Raw genomic sequence first — 20,585 nt, forward strand, 5'->3', positions numbered from 1 at the left:
TTGTATTATTTGTTTTGCTGAAAAGAATTGGCATTAAAGCCAGGAAGTTAAAAGTAATGACTCCTTAAATCATTGTGTGGCCCCACCTTTCCCTGTTGCCTTTATCAGGCCAATCTTTATTTTTGTGAAATGTTGTCCTAATTGCATTAATTGTGAACTAAGGAGGAATTTCACTTGATCTTGTGAAGAGTTTGCAATCGGCATAATGCATCACTCACCTAACAAAAATCGACACAGAATATATGTGCATGTTTGGGGGAGGAACTGTTATTGTTTGTGTCAACTGAGCAAAGAGGTTCTTGCAAAAGTGAGTGGAGGATTCCAATTGTGGGTCATGAGTCCTCGGGGAAGACAACCATTCTATGAAGTTAAAACTGGGGAAAATGATCAGAACCATACCAATTACTGTATCCATAATAATACCTTCCCTCCTTGTTGAAATACCTAATGTCTTCTAGGTCTCACTTTGAAATCCTGCGATAGTATATTATTCATGGCTATTGTCAAATGTAGGGCTGCAGTGCTTAAACTAGAACTAGTTAAAAGGCAGATGGAAAAGGACATTGGTTGTTGGAAGACGATTATCAAAATTTCTTCCTTTTTGGTCTCTTAGAATTTTTCTTTTTTAATTTCTGTCAATCTCTTGCTGCAGTATTGTTATAAATGTATTGGTCCTTAAAAGTTTATAGTTATTATTTAGAGATAGTTATAATTAATATATTTTATAAGATTATTACATTTTTAGTGCTCTCGTGCTCTTTTATGGCTGTGGCAATGCATATGAAGGATTCTCTCTCGATGTAATGAGACTGGCAGTCCAGTTTCAGTACTCGCCTAAACGAGAAAATAACAATTTTTTTTTATCTAAATTGGCTTAAGTAAAATTTTTTAGCTAATTTTGTGGCATCTAATTTTTTTTCTCTCTCCTCTTTCTACATGTTTAATTTTCCTTCTCTAACTTCCATATTCAATCATCCTCCTCCTTTTCTTATATCCAACTTTTCTTTTTTTCTTTCAACTCTTTTAAATTAACTTACAATTCCTTTTTAATCTAACATTTTAAATTTTTTTATTGATCAATAAATAAAATGAAAAAATAATTTATATTTTATTATTATAAATTTATTATTTATGATAGTTTTTATAAAATAATTTATTTTTAAATCAATAAAAAATATATTATTATTATTTTATAAATCATATAATTTTTAATTATTTTAAAAAATATTTCTATAAAAATATATAAACAAACTCACACAACATATTTAATAAATAACTTAATATATTATTTATTTCTAATATTTATCTTGACTCATAATTTTATTAAACTATCAAATAATTATAAAATATAGTTTTTAAAATTTTAAAATTACTAAATTATATACTGTTTAATTTAAATTAATTTATTTCTAAATGGATAAAAAGTATATTATGATTTTTCTTTAAAATAAAATTTTGAAATTAACTTTAAATAAAAAAATTTAAACAATTACCAGTAACTAATGATATATTCCCTCATTTGTCTTGTCAAACAAAAAATAAAATAAAATTACACTCATATCTAATTCCCAATAATAAGAAGCAAGCCACGATCAATATTATACAAGTCTTAAATATCCTGCTTTCGAGGACCTCCTAAGCTCCTCAAATGTGAATTTGAAATTCACCAACGTGTCTTTTTCATCAAATCGAAGATAAATGAACAAGAAAAATAGTTATAAAAAGAAAAAACACGAGTTTAGTATCACACAGGTGTAATGACAATTTTTTTTTAAATTATTATGAAAATATGTTTCTACATGTATTTTTTTCACTTCTTTCATGTTAATTTTTATTTATCCAAACAATACATGATTTGCATTATATTTCTTTCCCATTTCAATTAGTGTATTTCAACTATCTTCCAAGGAAATTAGTTGTTTTTTCAAATTTTTATCTATTTTGTTTCCACTGCACAACGGGCTCAGGTTCTGGAAAACCTTGGTTCTCATAAACTCACTTCTCTGGTCCCTCAGTTCTCCTCCCCTGCAAGATGAGTGAGAAGCAAGAGAACCAACTTCTTCCAACCTACAAGCTTTCCACTGAAGAGGTACTATTCTTACTACCTCTGCAAGTTTCATCAATATGATTCAACTTGTGTTTCCAAGTGATGATAGGTTTCTGTCATTTTCATGAAGGAAGCACAAAACCTGAATCTGGAAGAGTGTTTGAAACTGCTGAAAGGAGAGCGAGACGAACAGCGTCTCGCTGGGCTTCTTCTGGTCACCAAGTTCTGCAAAGCCAACGATCACTTTTCACTTCGTAGGGTTTATGATGCTGTTGGCCCTAACTTTCTTTATCGGTTACTCAGAACTGGTTGGTACTCACTTCCCCTTCCCCTTCCCTCTTCTATTTGTTTTCCTTACCTTATCTTTCTTTTACCAATCAGGTATGGGAAGCGGCACCAACGATCATCACGATGCATATTTAAGCCTATCCATCACAGTTCTTGCTGCATTTTGTCGCGTTCCAGAGATTGCTTCTTCGGAAGACATGGTTTCCAATATCCCACTTATATTGGAAGTAATGTCCACACAGTAATGACCCGTTCTTATTAAATTTATTTCATTCTTTTTGTTTTAAGGGAGTGCAATGCTTTTTTTCACTATAATTACAATTCTTGTTAAACCTCTTGTTTAGGTTTGGTTCATCCGTTCTAGAGGAATGCTATGAGTATTTATACTTGGTATTAACTGCTTCTGAACGTGGAATCCGGAGATTTTGTGAATCAGGAGGCATCAGGATACTAGCTTCTCAAATGTCTTCTCTTCAAGATGGTAAGATGTTGTTTTCTGTTGGTAATGGTTGCGTGCGACATTCTGCAAAATTACAGGCTCAGTGAAACTGTTGTCATTCAGTTAGTAAATTTTGATATTATCTGAGGAGCAATAAATGTGAGTGTGATGCAACTCACCTTATCAGATTTAGGAGAGAGGATGGCATGACTAACAGCCTAGTTGACAAGAATGCGAGGTTGAGGTAGGCTGGAATTTTGTATTGGAACCTTTGGAGGGTCTAGGCCTCTAGAATTGCCTAAGACATTTTCATCTTTTTCAGTTTTTGCACTTTGTTTCCATACCCAGGACCTGTGATCGTTTGATTCAGGTCTGTTACAGATAATACAATACATTTTCTTGTTTAATTTCATCTATAATTTTTCCTGTACCTACTGTAAAACTATATGAGCTCTGGAACTGCTATTGTCATTCTTCTTTCTGTCTTCCACCTGGATTCAAATATTTGTCTACAAACATTGGAATTGTGAAATTCTGCTCTTAATTCTTGTTGATGCATCACAATTCACAATAGTTGAACATCATGCAGGTTCGCATTTGATGGAAATGTCTTTTAAACTTTGGCAATTGATTCTGAGTAGGGTGTCGTTGAACATAATCCAGAATGATGACGTATCAGACATCTCAGTTATTGTAAGTGTACTTTTTAATATTTTTGTAAGAGTTAATTTGTTCTCATTTTGGTTTGGTAATCTTGCATCATGCTAGATAGACATCTATAATGTCTTTCATGAAGCAATATCTTTGACATGTCTCTCTTTAGGTGGCAGCAATAGCAAGGCAGTTTGCTGTCTTGCACAATTCCTTGAAATTTGAGGCTCTCCACCTACTTAATGTCATTCTTTCCTCAAAAGATTTGGTATGCAATATTGTCTTACTCTGTTTCTGATTGGCTAAGTTGTGAATTAGGCTGTTCTAATTTTTTATTAGCAAGTTATATTTCTAAATTCTAATCCTGTATTAGGAAATTATAAAGCAGTTATTTTTATATTAATTTTGAATTAGGCTGTTCTTTGTTATGATGTGACAGTATTAATGATATATAGTTTGTGACAGACTTGTAGAAGGCAATTAAGGTGTCTGATTGATATTCTCTTGTTTAGAAGGAGGAAACTGCTTGTTAGGAGGAAATGATGTGTTTGTTGATGTTTGTACTCAAATGTGGCCTAAACACCAGATTATTTCTATAATTTCCTCAGAATTCAACAATTTGTTCTTTGAGTCCAACAGTTTCTTTCAGTAACGGTCTCTAAGATGTATGGATATTCTAAAATGCTTGGTGATGAAATTAATCTGTGGCACAACTTTGGTAATTTTAGGGTTGTCTGTTCCCTGATATATATATATATATATATCCAGTTCCCACTGGATAAGAAAATAAAAGTTGTTCTACATATTTGAGTCATCTCTTTTCAGTGTAAGTCTGGCATTTGCCCATTAAAATGTTCTGCTCATAATGTGAAAATTTTCATATGATTTGTCTATTTTGGTTTGATGGTTCAAATTCCTTGTGAGATCAATGTGTCTAACCTACTATGTGAATAACCCATAAAGTTGCATAAATTGAACTGATTTATTTGGAATTTCTTTCATGACCTTCATGGCTTCAAGTCTTGATACCTTTGACATATCTATTTTCATATATGTACACATTGATTCGTTTGCCTGGCAATTGACTTCAAGTTCTTGACATTTTCAGTCCCAACTTCATGATGTCATCCGATTGCTTCCTCGAGATAACTGGTCACACAATATCCGCACTGGTATAGTGGCCATTTTGCAGAATCGTGTTGGTATGTTGAGACAATTTGCTTAATGATTTGCACTATGCTATTTTACTTTTTATTTCAGTTTTCTCTGTCCCTTGGTTAGGTTCTTTAAAGCTGTAGTTTTAGCATTTTCTAATTAGCTGATGAAATTATATACTTGTTTGATCTTGCATACAGAAAGGTTTAAGTCAGGTAATCAGCAGTGTTTTATAAGCAAGACTGTGGTGGTAATTCAAAATATGTTTTCTTAGCATATAAAAAAGAAACTTGGGGTTATTGTCGGAGGGCTGATATAGAGAGAGAGAAGAAAAGGATAAACTGGTGTTTAGGGAAAGGAGGTTAATACTATTCAGATAAATTCTAACATTCTATAAGCAAGCACAGTTGTTGAAGAAAATTTTGAGAATTTAGATGAGGTGGTGTTGAGATAAACAAAGGTGAAGATATGTAGTCATGTAGTTTAAACCTAAAGATGGTGCAAGAGTGAACAATAGGCTTTGCATTTTTGGAAGGAATGGACTGAGGGAGGAAACTGTTAAATTGCTTTTTTGTTTGGTTTAGGAAAAGATAATGATTTTAATGAGTATCATAGCTGGTCATGCTAGTATTGGATGAAGTAGCTATAAGCAAGGTAGTTGAAATCAAGATTGTATGTAGGATTGAAAAGGGGGTCAAAGATCGTAACTCGTAGGATTGTAACACGGATTGTAAGATCTTACAAAATTGTATATGCATATAAAATAGTATAAATAAGAAGGAAAAAAAAAAGAGACATTAAAGAAACTTAAACATAAAATCATAATCCATATTCAATAAAGTCATACATAACTCATAAAACATGAAACAACTTAAATGAACTTCAAACCAAGTACAAAATATTCAATATTTCTAACACTCAAACATGAGTCTAAAATTTAGATATCTAAAATACTTCGATAGAGAAAAAAAGAAGTCATAATCAATTTTATCTTCATTTGGTTCATCATTTTCTTCATCTTCATTTTCATTTAGAGGATCCTTATCCTCTAAATTGTCTCCGACCAAACTTTTATTGTTTTTGCCATCATTATTTTCAACAATCCACTCATTGTTAGATGAAATGTCATCTACATTTATTTCAAGATCCCCCATTTTTCTAGCTTTGTTCATTTTGGCCAATTTCGAATTAGCCATTATAAATATAACATAATTCATTGTATTTTGCTTCAAACAATTCCTTCTTTTAGTGTCTCACATGAATAAATACAAATACTATTGAATTATAATTCAGATAAAAATAGTTGGCTAGCATGTAATTTTGGAAAAGGGATCTCTACTTACCATCCCAAAAGAACTTCAATTACGTTCACATTCAGAGGCTGCATATTAAGATTAATATTCGAATAGCTAATTTTTGAAGCTCTGGAAAATCATCTCCATAAGACACCCACCAATTTGATGGTAGATGCATATCAATTGTCTTTCTAGCCAAGTGACTACCAAAATGACCATTTAATTTTCCGAATGAATCAAGTTGGACATAAATTTTACGTTGTTCATCTTCATTAGACATCATCCTTGTCAAACAATCATATGATCCATATTTAACTTCAAGATCAGCCTTGAATGTAGGATTATAGTGCATCTTAGGGTTAAGAAAATAGCTTGTAGCATACAAAGGCCTATGAAGCTATTTCTCATCTTATCTTTCATCTATGATATTTCATATAGGTACATAGCTCACAAAAAGAAAAGAAGAAAATAAATTAAATTAATTATCTATATGAATTAGACCACAGAATTTTAAATAATTTAATATTGACTTGATAGTTACCTTTTGTTAAGACCATTGAAAGTGGTTTGAATATTATCTTTAACTTGATCCATTGCCTCAAATAAAGCTCATAGTCTCCTCAAGTCCTCATTTCATCAACTATTCGAAGAACTTTGATAAGAGGCAATGCAATCTTTGAACAAGTTATAATATCCTTCTAAAACTCCTTATTCAAAACCAATTCTTTTATTGTTCTCCCATCTTTTGTCCTAGAAAACTTGGTGGACTTCCATTTATTAGGTGTGAACATTTGTATCAAAGTAGCTCTATTATCTGGAAGGCACCCTATAGTCAAGTAAGAGATGACAAAGTGAGTAATTCCTGGCTTCACCAAATCTTCATCTTTCGTAAAATGTTACAATAATGAAATAAGAGCAGTTCTTGAATAAATATAGGTTATAAGTTTTCTACCTTTTGGAATTGTCTCCTCATGTATAGTCCTTCTTAAAGTCATTCAACATTGAATCAATGCAATATGCTGCACAAGGGATCCAATACAAGTGTTTTTCTGCAGCAGCATTTCTCATGCAGCTTTGTAATTTCCTTAATTTTCTGCCTTATCAGTCACAACTTGAACCACATTTTTCTCATCAATCTCTTGAACAACATCATCAAACATCTTAAAGATTTTATCAGCTGTTTTTTCTATATAAGATGGATCAATAGACTTAAAAAATACTGTTTCTTTAGGACTATTTATCAAGAAGTTCGTCCACGCATCTAATACTATTTCATTCAGTTTTTTGTTCTTCCTTTCTTTTATTTCCACTACTAGTATCAAAATCCCCTCCCTCAATCTCCTGGACAGCAGTACTAGAGTTTGGTTTTTTTAATTTTTCTTGCATACTAACAACTAACTCTCACATTTCCTCCCTCACCTTCTTAGGAATAGAAAAAGCTCCCACATCTTTGGCTGTTTGTGCCAAGTGATGCTTCAACCAATATGCACCTCTGCTCACTATCTTTTGACAATATTTGCATTGGATTCTTAGACCCTCAATTGCAATCCCATGTTGCCATGCTAGATGCTACATCACTTTTGTTTGTTGGTGCATTTTTTGGTAATGGCATAGAAGGGACTTGACTAAAACCACCAACTTCAATTTCCTTTGAAGTTGAAGCCATTTTCTTGGAAGAAACAATACAACAGCAGCCAAACAACTCTCACAAGCACAACAGCAGCAAGTACCGAAGCAGAACAGAGTGTGCAGGACAGGCACACCCACAAAGTAGCAGAAGATGAACAAAAATGAGTACAGGAACAGAAAGAACAGAAACCTGAGACACTCAGCAGCAACAGCAAAACACTCGCAGGCTTGCAGCAGAATAGAGGGACCCGAACGAAATCATAGTGCAATATAGAGGGAAAATGAGTGATTTTTGATGCAGAATAGGTTGCCGGAGCAGAACAAGGTTGTCGTGTGTGGCCAGAATTGAATGAAATCTCAGTGGAAAACAAAAGCAAAACAAGTTTCTGAACAAGATAGGTCAATTTTAGGGTTTCAATACATTTTTATCAAACCAGGTCAGAAAACAGCTCGTGGGTCAGTGGGTAAAAAATTGGGTTTTTAAACATGGTGGGATCAACTGTGCCTTCCGATCCTACGATTCAGCATGGTGATCCCACATGAATTCACCATTTTCCGATTCCATTTTGAGCTAGCACGGTGACAGGGTTGAGGATCATAGAATTGTATGATTCTACGCATCAGCATGCGATTTTGACTTCAATAGCTATATGAAATAAGTCATACAAACTGAGTATAATTTTGATATTTTATGACAATAACTAGTTGTTTTGTTCTTCCCTGACAATGACACTGCACACAACATTATGGACTCACTCCTGTTCTCAAGTCTGGAAAGTTAGTTTCAAGGTGGTTTGTTTCAGGGAAAGGTTGTGAATGAAAGGGCACTTCCTTGCACTTTCACACAGATAATATGAAGTTTTAACTTTTTTTGGAACTAACAAGTGTCCTTATCTTAATCTACTGCATAATTTTTATTCATTTGCAGCTCCTGCTGAAAGGCTGCAGGCTCTCATTTTAGCTGAGTCTATGGTTTCCATGTATGGAGAAGATTGGTTGGTTAGCCATTTAAGCACAAATGATGCCCAAAATCCAGCTCCAGCTGACATGTAAGCTGTGCTTCTGTAATGTTAACCTTAAGTCATCTGCACTGTACATTCATTGCCTCATTTGCTCACCTCTTCCCATTTCAGGTGTCTATTGCTTGTCTTGGAGCAGTCGAGGGTTGAAATTGCTGTTCTTCTAAATGAGTTGGCCTATTTAAAATATGAAGCACCTCAGGATACTTCAGCTACTGCTGAGGCAATTTTTTCTAAGCGACGTAATGTGGCTGTTGCCTACTCTTTGGTTGAGAAGATAATAAAATTAATATCAACTGTTGATGGAAATGATGGTATATGCAAAGAAACTCAATTTTCCTGGCCTTTAAATTCTGTTATTCTAATTTTATGTAAAAAGTAATAATGTTGAATATGGATCCTCTGCTCAAATTCAATCAACTTGGCCTATAATTGTGATTATACTTTTGAAATTATAGGGATTTAGGGAAGGAAGAAAAGAAAGATAAAAGAGACTATATTTATGTGATATGATATTATGAAATATTTTCTAGATATTTTAATACATGCTGTATGCTGTTTCATATTTTGCGGAGCCACAAACAGCTATTTGAATATATTTTTAAAAGAAAGATAAATTTGGGCTGAGGGTTGTGTTCAGTTCTTTTATCTATTATCTGGGTGATGATTAATATCATTGGTTTTAGGTTGCCCAATGTTTTCAGTAGCTGTTATGGAAAATGTATGGGTGAGATTGAGAATATGAATACATGGCTTTTAATTATTTTTCAAGTGATACAATGGGATTTCTGCAGTTTTTAATTATGCTGGTTTGGTTGTCTATTCTCCTGTATACCGAATTACCAGTGTCAACCTGTGTGGATTCTACCTGGAATTTGGGATTTTATTTCTATTGCAATTTTGATACTGGTGTTGACACTGTTGTTGGAAACTTGTCTTTGTGGACAAGTTCTTGAGAATTTTGTATAATGCAAGTTCATCATTGTCTTTCCTTTATAGGAAATCTCCTTGATGAAGGGACATTGACAAAGCTGATTCTCCAACTTAATGAGACAATTGTTGTTGTACTAGAGTATTTAGAAGATGCAAAGGTATTGCTGATGATTAATTTCTTAGTGTAATTTCAACATTTACTATTGTTAAGGGTCATTGTTGGTATCAAGAGTTAGCATTAGGTTATTGAGATTATATGGGCTGGTTCGTAGTACTTTCTACTGCACTCTTTAACCTAGTAATATATATACACAGGGAGGCTGTGGTAAACACTACAGTTCATCCCATTGCTGTGTGATTCCCTCCTGCTCTCTTTACTCTGTTTACAAACATATGGTAACCAGGTATAATGGTGAAATTGTGCAGGAACATGGACAAAAGAAAGGGGATGATTTACTTGCTTCAGTGCGAATTATTGGGAGGTTTGGTGTTTTACTGTTTCTTCATTCACATTATTTGTACTTGTTTTGGCACTTGATGTATTAGTGCTAGGTGCTATGTTGACATTTAATCATTTCATTGAATGATTTATTTCTAATCATATGTGGAACACATTTTTCATTTATTTAGTGGCATTTGCAGTTGTTTGGAAGACTTAACAATGATAGACCATTTTCACATGTATATTATTCATGCTTTGACTAAACTTGTGTTATACAGTTGAAAATTCGTCTGAGGAAAGGAAGCACAAAAACTTATTTTCTAAAGGCTAATTTTAAATTGTGTAGAACATCATCAGTTAATCTAGATAGTTGTTTGGTCAATTTCATTCTCATCCTCCTAAGAAGAGGTACTTCTGTTCTAGGACCACATATTCTAGAAGTAGGTGCTTGAAGTGTACACCTTGGTAGCACATCAATGATTGGAGACTCATGAGTTATAAAAGGATTTATATCATTATTACTTTGAACAACTATTATTTTGTGACAGCATTCGTTATATTTGATGCATAGAATATGGTATGAGGGTTGGAACTTAGTTGAATTTTTTTTTTTTTTTGGCATGACTACTTTCTAAAATTTCCAAGTTCAAATTTAGAGAGGAAAAATTATGATCTTTATTTCATATATTTGTTTCAGCTATCTTGCAGAAGCACCCCTAGCATGCAATGAGAAGGTTCAAGATCTTTTAGGGTATATGCTTTCTGTTGAAGGTGAAGATGAACAAAGGTATATTTAAATAGATTTAACTGTAATTTTTTTTGTGTGTGAGGGGGACTAATTTGAAGTATGAATGGCTTTTGCTTAATTTAATTTAATGTTCCAGGCCCTTCTACTCGGTTTGTTTTCTGCTACCTATGTTGTCTCAAATTACGATGAAGATAGAAGGATGCAAAGCTTTGGCTTTGTGTAAAGGACTTGAGGCTGTAAGTTATTTTCTGGTTACAATTCTTATATTTTTAATTTTATATTCTTCATTTCCTTCCTCATTTTATGTTGGTTTAATACTGCATTTGTCTTAAAGGTGGATCTTTACATGTAAATCAACAAGATTCTAATGATTGCTAGATAATTTAACATTCTAGAAGACATTTAAATTTGTTGCGTTAAAAATAATGATAAAAATGAGTACTTATTGTTGTTAGTAGGATATAGTTGATTAATATTGGGTGTATCCTTCATGTACTTAGGGAATAGGATTTTTATCATTTGCCTGGCAAATTTATGTTGTATTTAATTCTTAATGCTTGTTTGGTTTGGGTTTCGATGGAATTAATTTTGAACCATCAAGTCTGATTGAGATGTGTGTATAAATTATTCTAAATCATGTATTTATATTGGAATGTGTGGTTTACATTGGAGAGTGTGAGAATTGATTTTCTAACTTTAAGACAAATGTGGGGGAGGGGGGGTGGGGATAGTGTATATAAACATACACTCTGCTTAGTGTTCTCACTCAAGCAATTCACTAATATTTCTTTCAAAATTCTTTTCTCTTAAACTTCTTAACTTGGTATCTGAGCCTTCTGCTCAAATTCGGTGAGACTCTTGTAAGCAGCTTTATTTTGTGCAAGCTCAGTCCAGAAATCCATGCACTGATCTCTAGTCACAAGAATTCCAAATCCAATCTGGTTGTTTGGCTTGAGGGGTTTTTCTACTCATCCCTGATGACAAGTAGTGGGACCCTTGTTCTCTTTCATCCTTGTTCAAGGATCCCTTGATCATTTGCAGAAAACTTCTGAGAAAATACCACAAGAAAGTAGGAATAAGCGGAAAAAACTTGATTACCTACACCAGCTATTTTGACAAATTTCATAACTTTCAAGATGTCTTTGCTAATGATGTTCAAAAGCTGTGTGATTCTGTACAAAAAAAAATAGCCTCCCTCAAAAGCGAACTGATCATGATATGATGTCTTATGTCTCTATGGCCGAATCAATGGTTGAGGAGTTAAAAATATTCTTCGAAGTTGAGTGTATGTAAATATATACCTTGGACTTGAGTGGCTCATTAAGTTCTTTAATGGGATGGGATTTTGAGATCGAAGAATATGCCACTATTCATGATAAAATTTTGACGAGTCATAAGGTGCTGTCCGAGGAAATTAGTTGTAATTAAATTGTTAGTGTATGTAAATATATACCTTGGATTTGAATGACTTACTAAACTCTTTAATGAGATTTTGAGATTTAAGAATATGTCATTTTGGTTCCTACATACAAGAACAAGGGTGATATCCAAAATTTTGCAAACTATAGAGGGATTAAACTCGAGTTACACTATGAAGTTGTGAGAAAACGTAATTGAACATAGACTGTAGAAGGAAACATATATTGCAGAAATTCAATTTGATTTTATGTGAGGAAGGCTTACAACATAAGTTATATATTTTTATGGAAGATGATGAAAAAGTATGGCTACAAAGAAAATGACTTATATATGATTTTTATTGACTAGGAAAATGCATTGATCGGGTATCAAGAAAAGTGTTATAAAAGACTTTAGAAAAAAAAAAAGGGTCCGTGTTAGTTGTTACATATATTCGAGCCACATAAGACATGTATGAAGGGGGTAACTACGTGTAATAGAACTTCTAGAAGCGTATCTAAGGACATTCCAATAGAGATAGGTTTACATCAAGACTCATCTTTGAGCCTTTACTTATTTATTCTAGTCTTAAACGTGTGCAAGTGAAATACAAAAGATTATCTCTAATTGTATACTTCTTTGTGGATGACAGTGTGTTGGTTGAAAATTCAAAAGAAGATATTAATGCTAAACTTGAATTATAGAGGGAGACTTTAGAATCTAAATATTTTCGCTTGAGTAGAAGTAAAACAGAGTATATGCATTGTAAGTTTAGCAAAAAGTAAGATAAAGATCACGCATTGAAAGTTAAAATGAGAGATGATATTATACCATAAGTTTCTAGATTTAGGTACTTGAGATTGATTATATAGAATAATGAGTAAATTAATGAAAATATTACTCAGAATACAAGTTTGGTGGTTGAGCTCAATGACGTGTGATCCATGTAACTAACTCTACTTAGTGGGATAAGACTTAGTTATTATTGTTGTATGTAAATATACACCCTACTTGTGTTCTTGTGATTTTTCCTCTAAACTTCTTAACTATTGCATGGCATCATTCAATAACATTTCTACTTTGGCTAAATATCTATCTGCAGGTTGTAGATTGCCTCAATAAATTAGTTCGGTCAAATGCTTTTATGGCTGAGGATAATGGTTGCATCATTTTGGCATGTGACACAATAACGAACCTTCTATTGAAGGTGATGTTCTTATCATAATAACCAGGCTTATAACCCTATATTGGTTGTGCAAAATCTTCACATAAGTTGCACTTTCTCTACTGTAGAAAGACAAAGTTCAGATGGTGTTGGATGAATCAGTTATTGTTGATCTTCTTAAAGCATTGACATATTGGTCAGGTACCATACGTAGCTGCCACTAAAATGAGTGTTTTCATTGTGCTCTACTACTACATAACCATATTCCCATTTTGTTCATCTATCTGTTTGCCATGCATATTTAAAATGGACTAGCATGTGTATCTATAAAAGCAAGTGGTTTCTGTTTGTCATGTTGCACTACCTCGTAGCTTACTGCTAGATTTCAGTTAGAGTCAGAATTGTGCACAGAGAGCAGATGAACATCATCCATGAGAATTTAAACTGATTTGTGAGATGATGTGAAGTTTGTTAGGAGTACAGTACAAGGAACAGTATTTTAGTTGTTCTTTGTTGATAAGACAAAGCCAAGCAAAGTTTTTCTTTTAAGATGACATTAGCTTAGGATGTAATCAGGTTGGGTTGGGTCAGTTTCAGGGACAAATGAATTCAAATCCATTAAAACAGACTTGGTTTCGGTCAGTTTGGGTTTGGTGAGTTTTTGGGGGCCAACTAAAACTGAATTAACCCAATGAAATTTGGTTGGTTTGGGTCTGGTCAAGGGATGGTACTATATTTGACTATTTTAAAAAAAAATTAACTAAAATGTAAAACAATGACAAAGCCTTATTTCACTTAGTGAAGTTGGTTACATAGATTATATGATGTCCCTAGGTTTGGTTAAAAATCAAATTGTCAGATTATTCACCAGTGTAAATATTATTTAGTTTTTCACAGGGTGAAAAATCACACAATCAACTCCCCTCAGTGGTGGTACCTCTAGTAGCTTTCTTACATGTTCAAACCACCTTAACTGATTTTATCATCCTTTTCTCAATAGGTGATATTCCAATCTCTTCTAATATACAATTATTTCTTATCTTTTCTCATGGAGTTAACCATCTATCTTAACACTTTCATTTTTGATACCCCTATTTTTTTCTTGATTTATTCCTTAAAGCCCAATAGTTATAATTATAGAGGATAGTAGGTAGTATTGCAATTTAATAAAACTTTCTTTTAACCTTGATAGATATTTTGCAGTTACACATAACTTATGTTTTTCTCTATTTTAGTCACTAAGCTTGCATTTTGTGTGTAACATCTATATTACAAATTTGTGGAATGATATTATCTTCAATTTTGACTTAAATCATTTTCATTTCATTTCTTGTTAAAATTGCAATGCATATACTTTATATAGCTTCTACTTAAGTGGAAATCCTTTGATTCCAATGTCTCCAAAGCAAAAATTTTGAGTTAATCTTTTTTCTTGAATCCTCAATTAATGTTATGTTATCTGCCAAAAACTTATATTTGGAGATAATTTTTTGTATGTTTTTGACAAACATATCAAAGAATAGGTTTTAAATAAATGAAGATGCAAGCCTGAGCTTTGGTATAAGTCTATCCTTATAGGAAAGTCCTTGGTCATGTCTCTTGGAGTTCTCATACTTGTAATTAGTAGTTACACCCATTGTTGTTAAAATCGCGATTAAAATCGTGGGATCGTACGATTTTACAATCTTATACCCCTTAGACAATCTTAATCGGACTTGGGATCGCTTATATGGAAGAACGGATGAGATCCCGATCTTTTCTGTCAGGATCGTAGGATCTCCGATTCGATTCGATCACAGGGGCAGGTTTTTTGGGTCGGTTCTGGGTTGGGCTTCTGGGGGGTTGGGTTTCCAGGTCGGGTTTTTCTAACCTGGTTTTAAAAAACCTATTTAGGTTATTTTTCCCCAAATTCTTTCCCATTCTCTCTTCCGCAACGCCCATTCTCTCTTCCTCGACATCCTTCCATTTTCTCTCTCTTCCGCGACACCCATCCTTCCATTCTCTACGTGGGTGGTTCGCGTTTTCTTTTTTGGTGTTTCTTGAGCTGCTGTTTGCCTGTTTCAATTGGTGGTTCACGTTTTCTGGGTGTTTTCTATTCTCTAGATATACCGTGAGCTACTGTTTCAGTTTTGTTTTCCAGTAGAGATGAATTTTTATGTCTTGTAATAAATACACCTTTCAATATAAACCTGTGAGTGAGGTTAATTTAAATAAACATTTTAATAGTGTTACTACCTAAAAATAATTTTATTAAAATTAATTTTCAAATTTATTAATAATATATTATATATTAAAATAAAATAGTGTAATAAGACATCAACTTATATGTAAAATGGTATAAAATTATTTTTTCTAATATTTTTTTAAAAATTAATGAATATCATATTTTATAGAAAACCTATTAAACATTATAAGCATCTAAGTTTCACGTATTTAACTATGAATCTAAACACTGTTAACTAGAGCTAATACTTTAATATTATTTATTCCAAAGTATTATAAGTTGGATAACTTGTTGATCTTTTTAATTTTTAAAAAAATATTCTTCTATTTATTTTCTATTATGTGTTCTCTCACCTTAGCATGGATAGTTTAACTAATTATGTGTTATATTGAATCTTAAATATAGGATTTTTAAGTTTATATTTAACTAAATTAGGTAATTTAGACATTAACTTTTTATCTATGTAATTTTCTCAGTTTATATATATATGTTTTAAGTATAATTTTACACTTTTTGAAGGATCTTACGATCTATATTACGATCCCACGATTTACGAATTTTTACCTCTCTTCCGATCCTAGGTAAGATCCCGATCTTGACAACATTGGTTACACCATCATACATGTTTTGTATAACTCAAAAATTAGTCACTCAAACACTTTTCTTTTTCAAAGTCATTTGGAATATTTCTCGTGGCACATAATCATATGCTTTTTCTAAGATAGTAATAATCTTATGCATCTTTTTCTTTGCATTGGTACTTTTCTATTAACTCTTTTTAGAAGGTATATATAACTTCTATTGTAAAAATAAAAAGGATATTTAAAAATCAAACTAATATAAGTATTTGAAATTGAAAGGATATATATAAGGTTGGGACTGGTTCAAAGTTTTCTAACTTAAGCCTAGACTTGACATAGATCAAGTTTGACACTTTCTAAATAAAGCATTAAATTAGTTCTTGAATTTATAATTATCAGTCTCTTGAATGCTTGAAATTATTAATAGACATTATAGTTTGTTAAGATGTTCCATATTGACTAGGAATAGAGGCAAAATATTCCTTATAAAACTTGAGCAAACCTCTTCCTATAAGCTAGTTTTTGGGAGAGAGTTAGATCTAGTTTTCTATAATGTTATCAAAGCCTATCCAATTTGAATATTAGGCTGCCTATAGATGTTCAATCCTGTTGTGTCACCTACAGATGTGTAGTAATGCAAACTTTACACATCAAATGTCTAGTCTTAGGTATGAGAGGGGTGTGTTAACTGTTAAGATATCATACATCAGTTAAGAATAGAATTAGAATACTTTTTATAAGGCTTGAGCAAATATCTTCCCATAAACTAGCTTTTGGGATTGAGTTATGCTTAGCTTTCAAATAACAGTCCTTAAAATTAGCAACTATAAAGAATTTATTCCCTAATATTGAGGATTTGTCAATTTGATCCATTACTTTGATAACTATTGTTCATTTTGGCCCCTCACTTTGGCGCAAACCAGTCAATATAGTGCTGAACTTTGTTGTGAATTAGTCAATTTGGTCCCCAACACCAAGGAACAAACCAATTATGATTGTCAAATTTAGGGACCAAATTAATGATGATTGTCAAATTCAAGGACTAAATTGATTGGTTTTGTAATGTCAAGGATCAAATTGACTAATGGTGACAATTTTAGGGACTAAATTTACCGGTGCTTATAATTTCATGAACTGATTTGGTGCATTTTATTTTCATAAATTGGGTTGAACTAACGAACCAATCCAAACCACATTTTTGCACACTTGGGATCTGATTGATCATGTCTGAACTTGTTTACGGCTAACATAAGCTAAGTGCAAATTTGCTATTGATTAGTATGATAATCATCATGGAGTTAATCTTGTACTGTTTAATATTTATCTTTGTTTCCTTTTGGGTGATATGGAACGAAGAATGAGTTAAACTCTGTCAAAACTAGTATTGTTTCATCAATGAGTGAGAGTGAAGATAATTTTTGGATAATTAAATCTCATGAAGAAAAATGCAAAATTTGAGTCTTGAAAAGTGAAAACGTACCAATGGCAGGGAATTGTTCAAACATTCTAAGGATACTATAATCAAATCTCAAAAGATAAGCGAATTCTTGAAGATTGGCATTTGGAAAATTTTGGTATTTCATGTGGCTATGCTTGGTCCAGTGTTTATCATGTGTGATCTGGCCCCATGAGAAAATATGATTTTTGAAATTGGAAAAATCCTAGTGGCTGGGAATGGAATTAAATGCTTCTCCAATGGTTAGAAACATTTAACCATGAAGATTTTATGGATGTTACTGGCTGTTCCTTATACTGTTATTTTAACTCTGTAAATACCATCAACTTTTATTCTACTGTTTATTTGCTCGTTACTTTTATTTATTTAATTGAAAGTATGGTATAAAGCATGTATCTTAACTTTATTTCTGAAATTTGGTTTGTAGAAAATACTAATGAAATGTCAAGTATGATGATGGCTTCAAGTATTTGTGCCCTGGTATTTGACTATACATCAGAAGCAGCACTTTTAAACTGTCCTGATTTCAACTATAGTACTCTTAGCAGTCTTTATCGGCTCATCGCAAGATGTCTGACTGCATCAGAACAGGTAAATTGTGAATTCCCTTTCATTATAATTTGTAAAATAAATTTGGTCCAAGCTGTGTTGTTGATTCTGAATATTTGTAGGAATCAGCAATAAATGATTTTGCTTCTAGAGTATCACGGCGTTTATTTTGTCTGAAAGTAATCTTTCTTAAACTGATCTTTATTTGTCATCTCCTGTCTATCCCAACATCAACTTTTTTGCCATGTTCATCTTTGTCTTCGATGATTTTATAGTGCGACTATTCACTCCAAATTGCTCAACAGTTTGTGTAGCAATATTTGGTGATATGATCCTTTAACTTTGAAACTCCTTTGGTCTCTCTTTTTCTCGTTTCATCACATCACATGCACTTAGTGTGATTTAATGTTTTCTAAAGAACTGTACAGATTGTTGGCATGTCTGCATGAGCTCAAATGTCACTACGTAAACCTTTTTCCTGTCGACTTAGATGCAGCCATATTATTACTTTGTGCTTCAAAGTGATGAAAGATTTTACACAACTTGTACATAATTCTGAAGTATTTACATATGATGTGAAGTTACTAATTAAGACAAAATATCCATCATCGGGTTCCATCTTGGATTCAAGACATCAAATTGCTCATTCATGGGCTCAGATTTCTTCTGACTGTTAATTTTAACTGTTGTTCCTTTGTTGAATTTGATTTCTAGATATTGCATCTCATCTACTGAAACTATATTATTTGTAAAATAACGTTTTAAAAAATGTTAATGTGAACTTCACATACATACATCGGTTTTGATAGTATTTCCTTCTGGTCTGCATTTTTTTGTGTTACATTTACTCTTCATTTCTAAAACCAACAATGGGTTTCTAGAGAGCTTATTGCTTTCCTTCTTGCACCAAAATCCGGCCATTTTAATCACTTCTTGAGGTCTACACACGCAATATTTTCTTAACCGCGGTAAACTAGATATTTTATTTTAATTTCAGAAGTACTTATGACTTGGCTGTTTATTGTAATATATTGCAGGATACCAAGGACGATATGGATCTTTCTGAGATAATCTCTTCTGGTGAATGTTTACTGGATGCTAGTTAATTGCTAAAGGCTTTTCTGAGATAGTTGCATGTTGTAACTCGCATTGTTGTGCAGGTTTCTCTCGATGGGCGCATCGATACCCCCACATCAGAGAGGCAGTCGAGAACTGATTTTGATCTTCTTGAAGTGAATTAGTTGTATGTCGATGCTTTCAGCTTCCAAGGTAGCATTACTAAATTATTTTCGTCAAAATGTCATTTAGCATGGTTTATAATGAGCTTAGATTTAATTCATCGTTAAGTGTAAAAATCTTTTACATTATTGTCTAATTACGAGTTAACCAGGTATCGCGTTAAACTCAACTAATGCTGTACATGGAATTGTGAAAAGGCTACCGGTGGAGATGGGATAGGATCTTTATACAGAGGATTAAAAGCTCATGGTTACAAACCAGCGTCCATAGTTGGAATCTCACCTTGCCCACAACCACCTAAGATGGGACGGACTTTTCCTTATGGGATAGGAAATCATGGTCATTTTTTTGGTTCGTTTTAGCAGTCCGGATCAACGTTATATGATTGTCTGTATGTCCGAACTCTTTGTTCCATTATTTTATGTTCGGAGATGTGGGTTTAGATAACATTTTACTCCATATAGTATTTGCCTATTAGGTTGGCTAGAAATTTAGTGGAAAAAAGAACCGTTTCTAAATTTCTAATGCATTTTATATTTGACTTTTATTTTTAATATTTTAAAACAAGTCTCACCTAAATATTTTTCTTTAGTTTGAATCGCCCAAAGACCCAAGGAGAAGAAATTTACTCAAAAGATGGGTTTAGTTTAGTTTCTTAAAAAGATTTGCAATTTTCATAGTTGGTCCATGATTTTTAATTATTTCAAGGAAGCTATTCATAAAATACTTTTCTTTATCATTTAGTCTCTGTCAATTCTTTATTAATATTTTTGTTAACTGTATTCTTTTTCTTTTATCATTTTAAATATTATGAAATCTTGAATTTTATATTTAATCCTTTTTTAAATATAATAAATTTTGTTTAGTGTCATTTTAGAATAATTAAATGAAAATCGTGTAATGTTTAGAGGTTAAATACAATTTGAAGGATAAACTTATTGAAGCCAGTAAAAATTAGAATACAATAAAAATGAGGCAAATAAATCAATTTTGATATATTGTAAACGTAGTAAATTTATAGATGTGTTATAGAGGAAGAAAGATGCAACTTTAGATTTGCATTATAATTAAATTGTGTTTTAGTAGATGAGATGCAAGACCTAGTGATAAAATTCAATACGAGAGAAACAGATGAAATTAGGAGTCAGAAGAAATCCAAGGTTAAGAATGAACAACTTATAATTTTACAACTCAAGGATAACCAAACTAAAACCGAAGCAACTCTGAATATAAAAGACCCAAGTTTTTTCTGATAGATAAAACTAAAACATCACAAGTTAGCATATTAGAGTTGTTTAAAGGCTGGGCTTGATGAAAAATATCACCC

The 20,585-nt window shown here is 32.5% G+C and overlaps 1 protein-coding gene across 1 annotated transcript; it reads left to right on the forward strand.

The window, feature by feature from the left end:
• The first annotated feature begins 1,919 nt into the window (after positions 1-1,919).
• LOC113871331 (neurochondrin) lies at positions 1,920-19,975 on the forward strand. Its single transcript, XM_027508385.1, has 19 exons — positions 1,920-2,089; positions 2,178-2,355; positions 2,429-2,576; positions 2,680-2,816; positions 3,364-3,467; positions 3,598-3,693; positions 4,534-4,627; positions 8,433-8,553; positions 8,638-8,837; positions 9,523-9,614; positions 9,883-9,938; positions 10,596-10,685; positions 10,783-10,882; positions 13,147-13,251; positions 13,338-13,410; positions 17,898-18,061; positions 19,057-19,099; positions 19,180-19,288; positions 19,410-19,975. The coding sequence occupies exons 1-18, from the start codon at positions 2,033-2,035 to the stop codon at positions 19,233-19,235; spliced, it is 1,914 nt and encodes a 637-aa protein (XP_027364186.1). The 5' UTR covers positions 1,920-2,032; the 3' UTR covers positions 19,236-19,288; positions 19,410-19,975.
• The last annotated feature ends 610 nt before the right edge of the window (positions 19,976-20,585 follow it).

This window comes from Abrus precatorius, unplaced genomic scaffold (genome assembly GCF_003935025.1).
Source record: "Abrus precatorius isolate BTA unplaced genomic scaffold, Abrus_2018 Scaffold7, whole genome shotgun sequence".
Classification (NCBI taxonomy): Eukaryota; Viridiplantae; Streptophyta; class Magnoliopsida; order Fabales; family Fabaceae; genus Abrus; species Abrus precatorius.